Source organism: Etheostoma spectabile, chromosome 19 (assembly GCF_008692095.1).
Source record: "Etheostoma spectabile isolate EspeVRDwgs_2016 chromosome 19, UIUC_Espe_1.0, whole genome shotgun sequence".
Taxonomy (NCBI): Eukaryota; Metazoa; Chordata; class Actinopteri; order Perciformes; family Percidae; genus Etheostoma; species Etheostoma spectabile.
Window position 1 is genome coordinate 11,280,373 of NC_045751.1, and position 13,294 is coordinate 11,293,666.

At 41.2% G+C, this 13,294-nt stretch overlaps 2 protein-coding genes across 6 annotated transcripts in view; one reads left to right on the top strand and one right to left on the bottom strand.

Annotated features, from left to right (window-relative positions):
- Window positions 1-559, bottom strand: part of col4a5 (collagen, type IV, alpha 5 (Alport syndrome)) — an 82,680-nt gene extending 82,121 nt beyond the window's left edge. The window contains exon 1 of one of the 3 annotated variants that reach the window (XM_032499377.1): window positions 163-559. In XM_032499377.1, coding sequence (XP_032355268.1) covers window positions 163-252 — 90 coding nt within the window. In that variant the 5' untranslated portion in view covers window positions 253-559. The remainder of the gene's footprint in view (window positions 1-162) is intronic. The other 2 variants (XM_032499378.1, XM_032499379.1) reach the window with 2 other exon arrangements.
- Window positions 560-3,518: 2,959 nt separating this feature from the next.
- The window catches only part of col4a6 (collagen, type IV, alpha 6), a 171,310-nt gene continuing 161,534 nt past the window's right edge, over window positions 3,519-13,294 (top strand). For all 3 annotated transcript variants that reach the window (XM_032544669.1, XM_032544667.1, XM_032544668.1), the window contains exons 1-3: window positions 3,519-3,606; window positions 3,801-3,915; window positions 4,102-4,147. In XM_032544669.1, coding sequence (XP_032400560.1) covers window positions 3,905-3,915; window positions 4,102-4,147 — 57 coding nt within the window. In that variant the 5' untranslated portion in view covers window positions 3,519-3,606; window positions 3,801-3,904. The remainder of the gene's footprint in view (window positions 3,607-3,800; window positions 3,916-4,101; window positions 4,148-13,294) is intronic.

Consider the following 13,294-nt stretch of genomic DNA (forward strand, 5'->3'; position numbering starts at 1 on the left):
CCCCCCCACAGTTGGGCTCGCTGGTGGTGTCCCGGCGCCGGGTATACTGAGAGCAGCAGCTCTCTCGGCTGCTTCGTGCGGGGCAAAAAAAAAGCCGCCAGATGGCTTTAAATGGCTGCAAAAATAATCAAACTAAAGGAAAGAAAGTGGAAACGCACTTACCGCGGAGTCGGCTCGCTGCACCGCGACGCTCAGCGCGAGGAAGAGCAGAGGCACGGCGAGGTGGCGCAGGCTCTTCAAGTCTCTGTTCATCTTGGGGGGAATAAAACAAGGGTCCGTCTGCGTTAACACTCACACACTTAACGGCTCTCTACTCGCGTGTCATAGCCCTGCTTTCCCTCCCCCCCCCTGCACACTTGCTTTTCTTAGAAATAATAGGAAAAAAAAAAAACACTTCTTTCTCGGCGCGTTGGCTCGCTCGCAAGAGGCTTCCAGTGGTCCTGGCTCTAGCACCGTGCGCCTCTGCTGTCCCCCCTCTCTAACTTTTTCCTCTCCTCGACTTGCAAACCTGCCCAGCCGGATCTACTTCCAACACCCAGGGCGCACTTATATCAGCTCCCCTGCACTTACACCAAGACAGACATTTCACCTAAAAATGAAGTCTCCGGATGATTTGCATCTTAAAATGTGGTCCCAACATGTAATCAATGCCTGACATTTCAGTCCAGGCAACGATGTGTTTTGGATTCTCTTTGCAATTTCTAAAATAATTGAACAGTGTTAGGACCTCGCAAGCGCGGATGGATACGGTGCCTCCTCTATCCTACCCAACGCCTGAGGCTGCACACAAAAAAAAGCGTTGACATTAAACCTTTATTTGACATTTTCTATACGCCCGGACCTGTTGCATTCCTGCCAGATTATGAAAGGCCAAATTCTCACTTTTGACTTCTGACAGAGGGATGCTGCTGCTGGCAAAATGGAACAAATGAAAAAATAACTTCTTTTTTTTTTTGTTCAAACGAAGTAGGCTACATCATCCTTTCGTTCTCATTTACTTGCATTCTTTTTAAATTGGGTGTGAAGAAGGAGATTTATAGGCAAAGTTAAGTTCACAAGCTGCTGATACGGGCTGTAATATCTAAAACCTTATGGGCGAGATCATCCTAACATGCATCCAAACCTCCTAAAACGCACATTTCAGCTGCACAGTTTCTTTTCTTATACTGTAGCATTGCATATTGCAACATGTAATGTTCTTGACAATAAGTCCTGAGGGCACGAAAACATCTCACATGCAGATAACATTCTTTGATAGGGGCAAGAAGTTGTAAAGTAACCAGAAGTTAATGATCTGTTTCACAAGTTTCACTCTCTCTCTCTCTCTCTCTCTTCTTGCTTGTGATCTTAAATACTTGTCTTTTTGTATTCAGAGATAGTTTCAGAGCTGAATTTCAAATATCTTAAAGCCAGCTTTTGCAGTGTAGTTTCACCAGGTTAGCGTTCTGACGTTGACTTGTGCTTGCTGAGGTTTAAGAGCAACACATCTGTTCTGTTAGACCCTGTGAAGTGGTGGAATGTAACTAAGTACATTTACTCAAGTACTGTACTTAAGTACAAATTTGAGTTTTCGTGCCACTTTCTACTCTCTGTTTCAGACAAAAAATATGTTGTACTTTTCACTCCACTGACAGCTTTAGTTACTAGTTACCTTACACATTGAGATCTTTGCACACAAAACACATGTAGTTTATAAAATACAACATTTTATTGTAAATGAAACTAGCCAACAATATAACAGTCTACAAGTTCTGCTGAAATGATCAGACCATGAAACACACAACTGTTTGGATAGTTTTCAGTTTCTAAAAGGTGAGGACTTTTATACATTGAGTACTTTTACTTTGAATACTACACAGTACGTTTTCCTGATTTTCCTGAATTCCTTTGCATTTCTCAAATGGGAACAGGAAACTTGGAAGCAAAGATCATACGAAATAAGTCATTTGTTTGGGATGTTTGACTTGGAGTGAGTTTAGTCTTCAGATATTCTTGACATTTTTGCAGTTGTTTGCACTGATATCATCCTCATCATAATGTAATTGTCATGTAATGTAACAATCTTAACATGACAGCCAGTTTCCAGCGTATTAAACAAATCTAATAGTCTTGCGATTGATTGCGATTCTTCTTCAAAGAAACCAAAGAAATGTCATCCACTTTTTTTTTTGGAGTCTGTAGTTTTTGGTACTGTTGAATTGCCTTGTGTTAAACTGACAGGTGTTTCTATTATTTTGTCAACCCCATTTACAGTATATGAATGAGGAACCACATCTCCATTTGTCAATGTATAACTATCCCTGTCCCCTCGAAATTATGCTCCCATACAACTAAACTGCATTCTCAATTTCATTTCAAGGGAAACATATTTTGTCGCGTATTAAGTTTGATTTTGACGTATCACAAATCCGTTTTTAATCAAAGTCCAGATAGAGAGGAGGGATGGATTTTTGGGGGGTGACAGGGTTGTTATAACTAGTGGAGACAAGATCTGGAAACTGTGCAAAGATGATCGTGATTTAAGAATATAATGAACCAGTTTGAATTATCATTATTATTATTATCATTATTATTATTATTATTATTGCAGCAATGACATTAGATATTCCTTCAAATTCCTGCGTCAAAGTGCAAAACTCAATAGATCCCAGGAAGAATCCCTGTGGTACACCGCAGCTAAAAACAGAAACAACAAATCCTTTATGTAAGACAATATACATTTTAAACAGCAACATGAGTGTAATGCCAACAACATCTATAAGTAGATTAATTATCATGCTGTTGAGGGCTAACTCAGGTCAAGTTGTACGAAAATAGAACATTCAAGAGCTAAAAGAGGCCTGTTTGCAACATGAGTAACGCTGTGTCTGCACCATGTTTAGAGCAGCAGCTCAGGACTCAGGTATTCAAGCTAGGTTTTTAATTTGATGTCACTATGGATATAAATATGACCGTGACAATGCCGAGCTGTGATAATCCTGTAATATATTTATGGGATCCTTTTTTAATTGAAAGAAAAACAATTTGTTAGTTAATTGCAAATGTATGATATGAACAGAAGTATCATGCAACCCCAGGAGATTAAATCAAGTGTACTGTTTAGTAGCATGTTTAATATAATATAATACTACCAATATATTGGTTTTATGGAGGCTAATATTACATAAAGTATCATAACGTCACGCTAAACTACAGTCATTATTAAGAATACGTTTTAGGGACATGATATGTGGACATAAATAGATATTATGGGGGATACCTTTAATACAATGTTCATGCATGTTTCATAATTGAGTATCACAGACATAAAGGTCTTTATAATGTCTTTAATAGTGACATATTTTCTTTATGTTTTGCTTTTTTTTTTGCATGGATTAAAACCATTAAAGACCTTCTCCAGACAGACGTGTCTCCTTTGCTGCACCATACAGTTTGAAGAGGTCATGGCTCTGTGTGCGTGGGTAAAAGCTCCTTGTTGCAGCCAAAAGGTATGGAGGCATGAGTGACATGTGTTGGCCCCGCCCCTCCCCGCTGCTGTGGTGCGCTGGCTGAGTTGAAGCGCAACAACGCGGAGAGCGCAGCAGCGACTTCACCTCTGCAACTTTGGTGAGTTGGATAAGCTCTCATTTTACCACAGAAATCACCCACAGACAGAGAGGTTTTACGTGCAGGTTTTGGTTTAATCCGTGAAGCTGTGTGTGTGTGCGTGTGTGTGTGTACGTGTGTAGAAATATGGGGTTGTGTTTGGCGCAGTGGGACTACTTTATCTCTCTCTTTCTGTGTCTCCGGGTGGATGACAGGGTTTTTTTTGGAGCCGTCGATGAGCGCGTTTGAAGTGCCTTGTTGGTGAAGACAAGGGGATCGAGTCTGGAGCTGCGGTTCCCCCTCTGCCAGTCCCATCAAAATGAAACTCCTGTAAGTTATTTCCCTCTCTTAGAAATCACGCTCCAAACCTATTTCGTATTTCCAGTGTTCGGCTGTGCAAGCAGCCGCGGCGTTGGTAGCTTCTCCTGCAGCGAGATGAGCCGAGCTCCGGCGGAACTGAGGCTAGAATCACTGAAAACATAACAAAAATAACTCAAACGTGTATTTCTCTGACAGGATTTGTGTGATAGCAGTCGCCTTGGCCGCGGGATCTGCGCACGGAGTAAGTCCCATTTGCTTATTTTACACTCCTCCAGGTGAAGTGGCTCTCCGCTCGGTTTATTTACAGCGCAGATGCAACACGATGACTTTACGCTCCATTCAACTGCAGCAGAAGACACTTTTCATGGAAATATTGCACGGAAATGTCTCAGCTGTCCTAATGTGAACACCAAAGCCACTTTTAAAGAGATAATTTAGCACAGATTGTTGCATTATGTGTACTTTAACATGTGTCCAACGTGACTTGTTGTCCATATCAGAGACGTGAGACCTCTGCACAGGTCTCCAACATGTTAGTCCTCCACGCGTCACGTTGTGGGTGTCTTCAGCATGAAAAGACACAGTTCTGAATACTTCTTCAGTCACTTTACAAGTCTTTAAGGACACTTCAGTCAGGGTTTTGCAGTGTTTTTGATTGGCATTTTATAGAATATTGATATGCCAACTTTCAAAACTGTCTCTGGATGTCTTTAAACTGGGTGTCCCAGCCCCAGGGACTGAAAAAAAGCAGCTCATATTTGAGTGGGCCCGCTCAGAGTCATTTGCAATTCAAACCCCGCCTCGCTGATGAATATTTAAATCAGGAAGATTATTGGGGCAACTTTTTCCAAGCCACACCTATAAGACTTCCTACAGCTGCAGGGACACATCTGCAGCAGCAAGACAGTGCAAGCAAACGGGGATTATTTCTGTCTTTGTGCAGCCTTTAAACCTTTTATATTTGATCTTATGCGTCAGCATATTTGGGGCTGCAATGATTTTTCCTCATGCAGACAACAGAAAACTCTGAAAAGACTTTGAAAACATTGAAGTCTGACACCATCTCACATCTTCAGACAATCTGTCATAATATCCCAAACAATCAATGTGACATGTGAAGGAAATACAGATGAATAAAGTTTACGGTTTACTGTCGACTGACCGGAGGAATCGAGCTACTTGTAGAAAACTGAGGAGGCCTTTTGTTTTTTTGGGGGGGGGGGGGGGGGGTATTTCGGGCAGTTAGGTGGTCCATGAGGTTTTTTTCCTTCATTGAATAAGTGGTCCTTGTTCTGAAAAAGTTTAGGACACACTGAAAAGTTTCATACACAGCGTATAAATTCTACAGTAGAGTGGGGTTAAATTGTTTTTAAGTACTTAATTGAGACACACGCTGGCCATCTGTGATGACGAGGGTCAGGATACGTTGTGAAGAAGAGAGTCCATGCAGCACTACGGCGATGACTCCCTCATTAGAATGAGAAAGAGCTGCGGTGCTGTTTGATGGGGCCATTCAGACTGATAGGAGGCCACATGGCTTCTTTCTTGTTAGTTGGGCAGGGCTTTTGGTTGAGGAGGATCCCAAAAAATGTTAGCTACTGTACAGTATATCTCCCATAACATCTGTGCAGCATGTTGGGGGGAAAGCTCCCAAAACTTCAATTTTACTCTTAAATTACTTTTTAAAGTAACAGCTTTAGCTTTGGCGTCCTCTGAAAACGTCATCAGATTTCATCCAGTATTGATAAAATACTATTTTATAATCAGTGGAAGTGTTGAGATCTTTTTTTTCTTTTTAGTTAAAGTAGCAATACTTCTTTTCTCAGGCTGTCGTTGTCATCCTAGACATCGGCTTTAGCTCCTTTAGCTCGTTCTGCAGATGCTCCTCCACGATTGCTAGCTTTTGCCGTTTGGGTACTTATTTTTTTGCGTTTTCAGCATACTTTCTTCTCTTTTTTTGGTCTTTAGGGATACTTTTTTGCCCATTCATCTGTCCCCTGCTCAATAACATTTCACATTTCTAAATTCTTCAGAGGGTAAAATAGGCTTTCCCTGGGAGCGCGGCTCCACAAAAGTAGCAACATTTCAAAAGAAAAATTACAATTACAAGTCATTTTTAAATTGGATTTAAAAAGTGAAAGTAAAGACGTATCTAGCAGAATGTGCCTAAAGTATCTTAAGTAAATGTACTCATTATGCAGTCTTGTTTTATATGTTTTCTCATTGAAATAATATGTACGTAGTACTTTAGTTATTTTTAACAACTTTATATATTAGTTGGTAGTTAAATCTACACCAATGCATCCTATTTTAATGTTTAAGATGTAAAAGTATACAACGTAACTAGTAATTAAGGCTGTAAAGTAAATGAAATGGAGGAAAAAAAGAAATATCTGGTGTAGAAAGCTATATAAAGTTGCATTTAAAGAGAATACTCAAGTAGACATTGCACTTGAAGGAGTAAATGTACAAACCCCAACTCCAATGAAGTTGGGACGTGGTGTAAAACGTAAATAAAAACAGACTACAATGATTTGCAAGTCCTTTTCAATCTATAGTCAATTGACTAAACTACAAAGACAATACATTTAATGTTCAAACCTTTAGCAAACATTCACTCATTTTGAATTTGATGCCTCCAACACATTTCAAAACAGCTGGGACGGGGACATGTTTACCACCGTGTAACATCACCTTTTCTTTGAACAACACTCAATGAGCATTCGGATACTAAGGATACCTATTGTTGAAGCTTTGTTGGGATAGGCTACGGCTCTTCTTTCCCATTCACATTCAACTGCTGCTTATGATGTCATCATAATTTCACGACATTTCTGGCACGTGGTGCAAAAATTGACCTTTGATGAACTTCATCAGGGACTCAAACCCTCAACCATCTGCTAGCCGACGTTGTCGTTGGCGGGGACAAAGACGCTAATGGGGAAACATAAAAGCGAATCAGCAGCAAGAAGCTTCCTGCGTCTCAATAGGGCTCATGTGATGGAGCTGCATTGACTTTGAATTGACTCCTCCGCCCACTCCCCACCTCCCTGTTGTTTTGTGTTGTATACGTGTGTGTGTGTGAGGGGGTGGCTGAGTGGATAGATACGTGTGTGTGTGTGTGTGTGTGTGTGTGTGTGTGTGTGTGTGTGTGTGTGTGTGTGTGTGTGTGCTTGTGACTGACTGACTGACAGATGATCATTGGGTGGTCTGGGCTGTAACCTTGGTAACCGTGTCTTTTTTGGGCATCTCCGTGGTGAGGCAGTGGTCCAGCCCAGAGTTATAGAATGTGTTTTTGGCTGAATTGACAGGGTCTTTATTAGGGGTTATCAGTATAATCAGATAAGACTATACACACACATACTTGTGTTGACATAAAGTTAAAGTACATTTGTAACTTACAGACATAACAACACAGCCCATGTTTCTCTCTTTGCAAACAACAGCAGATTTGCTAGAGCATATTATATAGAAGTTGTATATCTTGAAATGTGCTTCATACAGGAATGGATGTGTTGAATTTGGTTAATGTGTAAACTGGGATTATTTTGTATTAAAGTTACAGTTCTGAATATTTTACAGTTCCCGTTTTCCCAGGAATTTGACCCAAGGGTTGCACACATTAGTGTTGTCTTGCAACAAAACAGCATTAGCACTTAGCAGTAGCTAACATTGGAACAATACTGTAATACAATACGGTTATATACCATTTAAAAACATTAAAAAAATATTCTTTAGTTGTCACTAGTGGGAGTTGGTGGGAAAGCAACTTAAAAATGTCAAAAATATGTTGACTGAAAAACGGAAGCCAGATGTCATTGCATTTTTTGTTGCAAATTACAAAAAACATGTTGCAACTCGCAGTTTATTTCTTTTCCGTTTCGGTTAAAAACAGTTGAGCTGTGTGCTTAGCTTGGTAGCTAGCTAACCATAGTATCTGTTTACCAGTTAGCATGTCAAGAAGAAGCTAGCTTTGGGTGTTTGGTGTTTTTTACCCCCAACATCTCCTTCCAGGCAGCGTGGCAATGGTTATTTTTAGGGTTAAGGTTAGGGTTAGCTGCCTGGAAGGCGACGTTGGAGGAAAAAACTCCATCAAGCCCAGCTTTGGGAGTGGCTAGGAGAGATGTGTTAGCATTGTTTAGTTTGTGAGTTTGCTAGCTAGTTAGTGATGCTTAACTACCTGAAGTGACTCTTCTAAGCTACAAGTGCTACCAGGAGGTAAGAGCTAAAACATGCACAAAAGTTTATGGAGCCATATTAACCACAGAAAATTTGGAAATATGTGTTTCCTTTGGAGTAGCGTGTTAGCATTGTTTAGCTTGTCAGTACTGGCTAATTATGATGCTAAAACCGACTGAGTTTGTTCAGGCTAACTGAGTTGATTCTTCTCAGGCTACAAGCTGCTGTGCTACCATTTTATTGAGCCACATTGCCCTAAAATAAGCTACATTTAAAACATGTGTATCTTTTGGACTACTTAGCTTTATTTTTATCAATATCAATCAAACCTTAACCCACAGCAGTTCTTTTAGGTAGCTCACTTCTTTCTTATTTTTTAGCCTGGTCGTTATATTGATGGATTATTTTAATGTGTAGCTGAGTGCCCACTCAGTCTTTTTTGTTTGAAAATGATGTTTCAGTGAACATCCAAAGAGAGCCAGAAGTGTCTGTAGGGGTTGACGCAGCTGTTGGCACAGGGGAAACATCACACCCGGGTGAGGAGGAATGGTGAGGAGAGGGGAGGAGGCATGACGGGAAGGAGAGGACGGAGTCAAAGGTTGGAGCGAGGGATTCTGTACTGTAGCACCTGGACGGTTAGAAAATGTACTCTCAACATTTGTTGGTATGCAAGATAGATGGGTTGTACACATGTGTACATAACTGTTTAATCTCACTCTGGTGACGCATGAGGGTTTTAAGTTTGACACCCTTGGATATGTTGTATGTTCGTAGTTCATGGGACAAATAGAAACTTTTGTCGTCCTTTGGCAGGTAGACGTCACCATTGCAAGCGTTACCCCCGGCTGATCTACTTTTTTGACTGTTTCGCATGCCCACTGGTTTCCATTTATGTTTGTGTGACATGATAATTAATTAGCTGACTCTTCAGACTTCCCTGACATGTCCAATGCATCATTGTGATTATCAACCCAGCATTACAGTAACTGTCAGGAAATAGTGAAAAGTTGTCGTCATAATTTCCCAAAACCAAAGGTGAAGTATTCACCGTCTGTGGATCGGTCAAACAACACAAGCGTGGGAGAGATTACTGAGCATAGCTGGATACTTCACTTGTAATTTTTGCAATATTTGGTTTCCTAACTGTGCAACAAAGTGACAGTTGGGGATTCTTGGAGATACATTGATGTGATGAAGCTGCTGAGATGCATTTAACGTCAGATTGTTGCAGAAAAAGTTGGATCTTCTTAAGTGACGAGCTAATGTTAGAGAGCTGGTTTTGGTGCAGAAATGTAGCTGAAAACGTGCACACTGTCAAACGGTGCTGGGTCATCCATTAACTCCCCCTCTCCTCCCTCCCCCCCCTCTCTTGAATTCCTCCAGAGCTTGGCAGGACTTGTCAGGCTGCCTCCTACTCCCTGCAGGTGCTATAGGCTGGAACATTCCACAAACGCTAAGTGAGGCGACTGATCACTGCTTGATTGGGGTCCCCCACCTCCTCCTTCCTTTCCCTTCTGCCCTCCTCCCTCCCTCCTTCCCTCCCCAGCCCAGTCATTACCCCCTCACACCCCTTCTTCCTATCACTTTTTGCCCTTTACCGCTTTCACAGGTCAAACAATCCATTACAAGTTGATTTGTGGTTTGATTTGGGAGTGGTGGTCCCCCCCAACAACCCCTTCACCCTTCTTATCTCTTATCTCCCCTCTTTTTCAACACTTTAAATGCTCTGGACACAGAAGCTCTGTTGACTTAAAACAATCTTCAACTCTATTGATAATCAATCAATCAATTTTTGTCATTTTTCAGGCAAAATAGCCAAATGTTTACTGCTTCCAGTGGCTTAAATGTCAAACAGTTGATTGATTGATAAATCAATGTCATGAATTGAGACTGAAACCTATGGTTAGGGGCAGCCCGAGGGATCTGCAGGTTAGTCTTAAGCCCATCGTCTACGGCTCCTGATTCATTACGTGCAAACATTGATTACACGTTTCCTTTTCTGCTGTATGAGAGGAAAAGAAGGTGTTCAAGCACCAAAACCACATAATTATGGTGTGGACAGACATGTCAAACCGATTTACGCCTACTTTTATTAGTCCTTCACTCTTGGTTTAAAATATGTAAGGGTTTTCCATCAGAGTCCGACCGATATATCGGCGGGCCGATATTAGGCGTTTCCCGATCTGTTGGTATCGGCATTTATAATGGCCGATATGTTCATTCATGTGTTTGTGGTGCATGTCGTGTGTCTGGAGGAGTCAGGATGCAAATGTCTCTTTCCTTTTAAATTATTTCATCTCTCCCTTTCACTTCTTTCTCTACCTTTAATTCACCTCCTGTGCCACTTTGTGCACTCAAACTCTCTGTCCCGCTCACTCTCTCAGCATAGACCTAGTTTCTTTGCGTGTTTTTAAAGCTGGAATATCCCTTTTCCTTCCCCGCCACCCCCCTCCGGTCCCCCCCCACTTTTCTCTCTCTCTCTGTAGTTTCATCAGAGGAACATACTTTGTCAGTAAGTGCATTAGGGAGCCTATAAACCACACATAGCAGGTTTAACGTACCGTTGAAAAGCCCCTGCTAGTCCTCTCCCACGCCCACAGTTAAGACTCTGCTACCTGTGTGGTGCTTCCATGCGTTTGTGCATGTTTCCCAACCCCATAAAATCCTATATGTCTCTGTGTATGTGTGTGTTGTTAGTGCAGGTGGGGTAAAGGTTGTTTTTAGAGGAAATTCCCTCCCAAAAACAATTTTCAAGAGGACACATGACTTTAAATGCCACAGCAGTAGTAGACAAATAAAGCTAATCGGGAGTCAGAAGAGACTAATGTGTGAAACCAAATATCAAGTATGTAGAAAGAGACGTTCAGGCGAGTACCTGAACACAACACAGAACTCGGAAGTTTTATCTCTCTTGAAGAGTGGCTTTTTCATGTTGTCTAGAAGGTTTTTTGCCCTTTTAAACACCAGAAATATCACTTCTGCTGCAACTAAGAAATGTATTCCATGTTGAATAATGCTGATTTCTTTTTCCATGACCTGAGTCATTGATTAGTCTATAAAATGGCTGAAAATACTGAAAAATGCCCTTTTAAAAGGCAACAGTGACGTCTTAAAATGCCTTTTTTTTTGTCCGACCGCCTGTCCTGAACTCAAAGATATGACTTTACAACTATGTAAACTCACAGAAGAGGGAGAAAAGGGACAGAGTACAAATGTTTGGCTAGAATTATTAGCTTTCCATCCAAAGACAATGACCTTAGGGATACTTATTCCAGATACAAAGAACTTTGCATGGGCCATGTTTATAGTTCGGAGGAACATTACGCAATCGCTGCGATGCTCCGGTCCTAAAAAGCATTTGTTAAAACATCCAAAAACAACAGAGTGAGTAAGGTGAGTCGGTGGAGCTGTTGACAGATTGCACCTGGTGATAGTTTCCTTTTTTACTTGGTAACTGTGTTAGCGTTGCGCAATCCTCCTAAAAGAAATTCCACCTGTCATGCTTTCGCATCCATCTTCCCGTGCATTCCCTGGAATGAACTCTAGTCTTGTGTACAGGTATGAACAGTTTTTTTGTTTGAGGTGCAGATGTGGAGCAGCTACTTTGGAAATGATGGATGAGGACAATTTAAATTGGCTCACTGTAATCAATCTGATATCTGACTTGGTTGTTGCTCCTCTTCAATAGCTCCTAACATTTTGATTAGATCAGTGATTTTCTGCTCTATGTGTGTATTGTATTCCGACTTTATTTGGGTGTCTTTGCAGCTGATATGGCCCTGAAGGCCGCAGTGAGTCTTGGCAGCCGTTAAGCGTTGGTAAAAACTGGAATTTTGATGTTGAAGTCATCTAATGTATTGGTTTATGTTGAGCCAATTTAAAAGGTTGTGGCAACACGTGACAGGACGGGATAAGGAAACATGTCACCGCCATCATCCCCCCTTCATCTGCAGAGTGCTTGGCACCGCCATCCCCCCCCCCCCTTCTCTATTGACAAAGCACACGCTGTCAGTTTGTCCCCCGATCGGTCGCGGTCAACTCCGGGGGTCAGAGGTTGTCGGAGCACAAAAGCAGTGGGGGGGGGGGGACTCTCGGCCGCGGCGTCGGCTTAACATTCCTCCGCCCCGCTCTCCAGATATGTTTGTCGCACTTTGTATTTGCTTTTCCGCCTCCCGTGAAAGGAAGACGAGCAAAAACACTACAAACTACAAACATCTACTTATTCTACTTAACCCTCGTGTTGTCTTCCCGTCACAATTGAAAATCAACACCTTTGTTGATGCTTTTCATTGACGTTTTTATGCTTTTTTCTTACATTTGTCCCTTTTTTGTTATCAATGTTCAACTCTACGTAACACTAACCTATTAACTTCAGTTCTACAGTTATGTTTGGACTTTATGGTCAATAAACCTCATTTATAGGAAATGGTATCTAATGTTTGAGTTAGAAAAGCAGAAATAAGGAATTATTTAGACTAAAATTAAAGGAATGGATGTTGATGGATAATCACAGACTCAATACTCAATACTATTTCAAAACCACTTTTTCAAATGCTATAAAATTGAATAAGACCCCAAATTAAGCGTTATGTGAAATCACGCTTGTTATTTTAGGTAATTAAAAAGAACATTGATATAGGAAAACGGGACAATTTGACCCGAGGACAACATGAGGGTTAAGTAAAAGTACTTTGATGTACTTTTACTTAAGTACAAGTTAAACTACAGTCATAAGAATGAAATGTAAAAGCAAAAAGTTGAAGCTACTTTGTAACTTTTTAACCACAGTGGGATACACTTTTTGATATTTATACTTATTTAATATCTTGTTTTTATTTATTACACTTATTTAATGAAATCACTGTCTTTTGCAATTTGATAATGGCACAAAGCTTCATTCGCTTTGAGTTTGGCGACAGGTACTTTTGCCAAAGCAACAGCGCCAAACAACGTTGGAGCCCTATTTGGTTTACATAATTCTTTTGAACTCAGTAACGGATGTGATTGTAATCGGTTTCTTTCCCCCTCTGATCCGTGTGCCAGGCCCGGGGGGGTAGGTCTGTGCCTGTCAGAGAGAGCTGAGGTGGGGCAGTGTTTGGCTGGCGGGACGCTCGGTGCGAGAGATGTCTTAGCTTGTTGGACGTGCCCTGTCCTTTCTCCTTAATGCCATCACTCCCCTCGGGGCTGTTTGCACTTCAGAAGGATTAGA